We start from the raw sequence: 6000 nt of genomic DNA, 5'->3' as shown, positions 1-6000 counted from the left end.
ACAATGAGAACTTTCTATGTTTATCTCATATTTGCGTGTCACAGCTTATTTGCATAAACGTTCGCAGCACACCTGAAGTAAATTTCTCAGCGTGCGACAGTTTCTACCTGCGTATAGTTTTTAATCACTCTTCGGAACCATTGACGAACTATCGTGTTGAGATGTTGCTGGTGGAGAATCTGGTTTTTATTTTCCTTTCGCTTGGTTCAAGTTTCACAACAGGTGAGTTCAATCAGCGATGAATCCATAGGCCTAGCTCCCCATTATCGGCGCGCCGAGTCATTTCTGGCGTACTCGGCTCGTTCAACCAGTATCAAGACCATCGATTTGTGACATTATTTTATTTTTTCACAGTAACTGCCTTTTTATCTTTGACGCCAAAAATAGCGCGACACAACGCGTACAAAAGTGCGACCCAATACCAATCGTTTGTATATGGTGCGTTTATTGTGTGCGTTTGACCTCATGCGATCTGCTCTCAATCATGCAGCCTACGGCGGGCTTTGAATGCTCATCTCCCGCAAGGAATCGTCGCGCGTTTTGGTTTTGGTGGGTGACTTATGACAGATGGGGAAGCTGTGGCTGAATCATGAATGGTTGGAGTCGTATAAAAATTGAGAACATACATGTAGGAATACGGGTCAATGTCTGGCGTGTAACATTGAATTTGTTTGATTAATCATTTCTATTGCAGAGAGCGCCTACTGCAAGTATCGCCAGTATCGCACTGGTGTAAATTCTTACAAACCGTAAATTATATCCCTTGAGCGCAAGCATGCATTCTATGGCTTAGACAATCTGTCACCCATAAAGCTGACAGAGTTGTTTACAGCGATACAAGACAACAGAGGCAGACGAAGACCGCGGTAGTGAAGGTAGTAATGGCGCTCAGGTTTGCTGTGGCGGGCTGACGATATGTAAAGCTTACTCGCGCACTCCACTGAAATGAAGTGACAGATAGTCTGAGAGTGCGAAAAGAGAATCAACAGGTTGCGACGGGTTTTCCCGGTCATATTCAAATCGTATTATGCCTTCAACAGGCGACGATTAAACCACTATACCAATCGATTCAAGCCATAAACAGCCAAAAATCCCTGATTCCCCGTCTGGGGAGGGGGCTATTCAAAAATACTCATCGACCCTGCTTTTTCTAAATTTACGCGCTACTCGATTTTGACCGTCATAAAAGCTTACGGGTTTAGCGTATCAGCTTACACAGCACAGAACACTGCCGTGAAGGGACCGTGTGTTTAGCTGAGTCATGGTTGCGACTCTCTCGTTCCAGCCGACCAGAGACTGTGTCTGACCTCTTCATGAAGTAAAGAACTGCAGCTAGAATAACCTCAAACACGTAAAGCAGTCAACGGGAACATGTAGAATTGAATTAACTGAACAATGAACGACGCCATCTCCCCAGTGAACGCCGTGTAGGAGGACACCATTGCGTTGTATCACGCATCACGCACGGTCCCTTTGTGGAGAGATCGTGATTGTAATATAACGTGCCGTCACTGTCCGTCGTTCATTTGTACATTTTAATGTTCTTATTAGTGGAAATACGATTGTCACAGGATTAATTCAAAAGGCCATAGAAGTACATTGTACTGATTATAATGAAGTATTGCATTTTAAATTTTCAAAAATCGCTAAACTCGTCAGATAACGTTCACAGTTTGTGTTATATCATGATTGTAAGTTATTGCAACGTCCACTCGAGACTTTGTTTTGGTCGGTCAAAAACAACAGACATTTTCATGAAATATTCGTGTGGGTTATATCATAGACCCTCGTGAAAGAAACCACTACTCTTGGGTCTATGGTTACAAGCTTAGGCGTGGACGTCACGTGGCCACATAGCCTCACACCCGGGTCCCACAAAGACGTGTTTATGGCTGAAATACTGCCGATATCTTTCGAGACATCGCGGTCTTTCCCCTCTGTAAAACACGCTCTTTTGATCTCAATTAAATGCATTGCGTGGCCCTATCCAAGACCTTCGGCGTTTTTGATGCGTTTGTCTTGTGCCCGTGTACGGGGGGGGGGGGGGGGACTTACAATATTTTCATACAGGGATGTACCCCAACTTGAAAACGTCTATTCGTATACACTAAAAAAATTTGACCCATTGTTAGGGATTGCTGGTCAAAATTTGAAGAATATCTGCAGGTAATGAACCGCTCTTCTATTTCGTGTGAAGATTTTCTCAGAATATGGGGACATTTCCTATATTATGGACGCCGCCTTTTTGAAGTTTTTGGGACGGGGATTTAAAGTTCACCGACAGATGTTTTAGGTTATGTTTTCGTGAAAAAGCAACTCATTCGGGCGGCACATCCCCGTTCATCTTTCCACGGAAGTATCTCCTCTGGGTCTCCGTACCGGGGGATCAATAGCCTCGTGGTAACGTAAACAGGGCCCATTCAAACTTAAACTTGACACTGCTGACCTTAGATGAGAGTTGTCTCTTTCGATAATTCAAAACACCAGAGTAATCACTGAATAAACGTTCCTGAGGCACTGTCACAGTAACAACAGCGACAACAACATTAATGATGATGATGATGATGATGATGATGATGATGATGATGATGATGACGATAATGATGATGAGCATGGGGAGGAGGAGGAGAAAAACAGCAACAACGACAACAACGACAAAAAAACACAGGCGCCATTAAAAAAACACACAAAAGAGTACCGTTGGGTGCCAAGTGAACACAAAGTAAATATTTTCCGAAATGTGGCGTAGCATGACTACGTCACGGTTCACGGTCCCAGAAAACGAGAAACTGTTGTCTTCGAAATCACTAATGGTAATGATCTGTTATGTCTAACATGTGACCATATTGTTAAAACGCCCTAGAGGACGACTTTTCACGGTCCTGCGGCTGCCTGCTTGCGTTGGCAGTATGCCCCATAGTGCATGTAAGTGGCACGTCCGGGAAATGCTTGTAAAAGTACATTCCATACATCATTTAAGTAGAGGCAGGTAGCACAATGACAGACTTGGTAAACATATCGACATATCGTCACCAACTGACGTTTGGCATGGCTGTAACAATTTGAAAGCAGTCAATGAGTCACGTCATGTCACATTGCTGAGCCTGACTGTGACTGTGAACACGTCCCTGAAGGTATGTCAGGCAATGAGTATGAACCAACGAAATCATTACTCGGGTCATACAGACGAAAATATTGTTCCTCAAAAATTCCAGACGGAAGCAACAGAGGCAGCGAGCGATTTTTGTTATGAATCATACCTAATAATGGCATACAATGCATGGCGAGTAAACATGTCCCCGGAGAAAAACAAATACTAAATATTACTTGTAATACATTTTTTCGTTTTGCGATGAAACAAGAACACAGTTGCTGATGAAGTGTTTGATTTAAAGAGATAAGTAGCTGGAACTTTCTAATTTTTTTTAAATATTTCACTTCTGTATTCGGTTTTATGGTCTAAACCTTTACCCATTCGCCATCTGTTCCACTCTGCTGTTCCCAATGGCACAGCTTGGACCGTGGATTGTAAAGAGGAAAATCGGGCGAAAGCTTGAGCGCGAGCGTTCATCTGCTTTCATCTTGTCAACACTCCGTGCGCGCAAATGGCAACTTGACATTGATATTGATGACTTGAATTTAGGAGTCAATAGTGAGTCTTGCAATATTAAATACAGTGACAGCGCTTACAAAGTCAATACCAGGCAAGTAGAGTAGGAAACTGACCAAAACAAACACGCAAAACAAAAGCGCTAACAAGTGACAGTATAAAGCAGATGGGGTCTTATATTTGAGCTTTTTAAATTTTAATTTATATTTCCCTCTTTTGGCCCCTTCACAGTGTTTCGATACAATGTACAAACGTGGGGATCTAATATTTTAGCTCTTTAATTTTTATTTTATCTCCCTGTTTTAAGCCTCGACACAATGCCTTGACACAATTTACACAACAGTCTGACAACACTGTACTCAGATTCTACCCTTAAAATTTCTTAACTTGCACGGGGTTTTAATATTTGTGGTTATTAATTTCATTCTGACTCCCTGTTTTAGCCTCTATACCAGTGTCTTGACGCAACTTATACAACAGTCTGACAAGACTAGTACACTGTGATACGAGTGATTTCATACAGTGTTCGTTAAGGAGATTGTCTTCCACTCAAAGATGGAAATGAAATACTTCAAACGATACAGTGATTGCACCGTATAGCAACAAGTCGTCTTCTCTCGCACGCCACAGCTCATCTCAGATAAGCGCTACGAGGGTATCAATGATCGCTGATATAGAGAGAGACAGAATACATTTTCTTTGAAAAAGAATAATGGAAACGATGCTGAAGTATTTGCTGCTATTTCACGAGATTTCAAAACATAACCGAAATTCCAAACCGAGAAAAGCAGAAGTGACGATTCCGATGGGCGCTTTTTTGTCCGACCTTGTCATATGGATATATGGTATTCCTTTCGAGATTAAAGGGATGGGGTCGTCGCAAGTGCGCCTGTGCGACTTTCTTGTCTACAAGCAATTTATGCACGATATCTATATAGCTGCAACATTTAAATTTTACGATGTACATTACGGCAAAACACGTTTAAATTTTCATCACTCGCTAACCTACCTCGGATAAGGTGTTTACATTGGTCGTTTGGATCCCACATGACCGTTTGAGCATAGTTTAGATGACCCTCCTCATCCTTTAAAAGTTGTGAAATATTGAGCCAGAAATCCAACTTATCAACAACAAGGAAACAGCAGAGGTTGATTCCATATCTACGCTGCTCTCTTTCGGTACTGAAGCTCAGCTCCTAAGTAGAATAGGTCTCAGGTTTAAATGAAACACTCAACCATGTGTCAGTGTTAGGCTCAAGTTTTATCCTAATACAACATGTTTTATCGTTAACTGTTAACTTATGAATGCTATGCGAGCTAAAGTTTTAGTTTTCTTATCTCCTTCATCAAAACGCATACGACGTTTGGCCAGGGCGCGTCAACCTTTGATCCAATTAATTATCATTTGGAAAAAAAGGGAAGGAAAGAGAGAGAAAATATATAACAATGAAACTTAAATATTTCTCATGAGACCTCAGACCGATTAAAAATTAATGTTCATATTTACCGAAAATTACGTAATTAAAAGGTGCCCAGCTGATGTTGAACAAATGTTTGAAAGGAAAATATCAGATTTTCGTGTTCGCAAATGGCAAACAAGGTTTGCACAAAAGAGCGTATATGGTGTATTGCAACCAGACCCATTGTGTTTATTTTATAATATTTCCTTGTTACTCGTACCTGGGAAGAGATAGTTTTGTTTTGGTTTTTTTTTGCAAAAATGTCTTTTTTTGGTTACATAGATTGTGTTTTAGTTTTTCAGTTTCAACATTCCCTGTGTGCAAGGAAAAGAGATACAACCGCGTTGATGTTACAAAGAGGGTGTTTTGTTGGACGAATTCCCTCTCATTGTAATTTGCATAGCGGTACTACTGACATCTTCAAAGATTCACACCTTTTCTAAACGTCGCTTCTGTTCTTGCCGATGTGGTTTTAATGTACTTCATATGGCGTGTCTTTATGCGTATTTTATTTTTTTCTCTCATTTTTTTGCTGTAGATTTGTATTTTTATCATTTCCCCCCTTATCAACTTGTCAACTTGTCAGAGGTTACTATTAGGCGCTGTAAAAAAATGCAATAAAATATAATGTCGATTTGTTTTCTGTATGTCGGTGACAGAGCATGATAATATAAACCAAGAAGCAAATCTGTTTGTTGTATTTAAATATCTGAGTATTATGACTTGCAGACAGAACCCTAGATTGTCGACGGTCCGTTGTGTCTTTTCTTTACCATTATTGATGTAGTCTCTCCTACATACAGGGATGGGGAATGCCGCTAGCATAACCCAGGCTGCTCTCGCGTCTGGCGCCTTCCACGCTACGCGCTTGCTATTCCCCACCACCGTCGTATGCGCGAGAGACTACACCAATAGGAGACAGAAAAGAGA

At 41.2% G+C, this 6000-nt stretch overlaps 1 protein-coding gene across 1 annotated transcript in view; it reads left to right on the top strand.

The window, feature by feature from the left end:
- LOC139147029 (low-density lipoprotein receptor-related protein 6-like) overlaps positions 1-6000 on the top strand; it is a 28649-nt gene continuing 22649 nt past the window's right edge. Inside the window, exon 1 of the mRNA XM_070717879.1 lies at positions 1-222. Within this exon, the coding sequence (XP_070573980.1) occupies positions 162-222 (61 nt within the window). The 5' untranslated portion in view covers positions 1-161. The remainder of the gene's footprint in view (positions 223-6000) is intronic.

This window comes from Ptychodera flava, chromosome 13 (genome assembly GCF_041260155.1).
Source record: "Ptychodera flava strain L36383 chromosome 13, AS_Pfla_20210202, whole genome shotgun sequence".
NCBI lineage: Eukaryota > Metazoa > Hemichordata > Enteropneusta > Ptychoderidae > Ptychodera > Ptychodera flava.
Note: the sequence above shows the minus strand (reverse complement) of the source record. Positions and strands in the feature narration are given on the sequence as shown.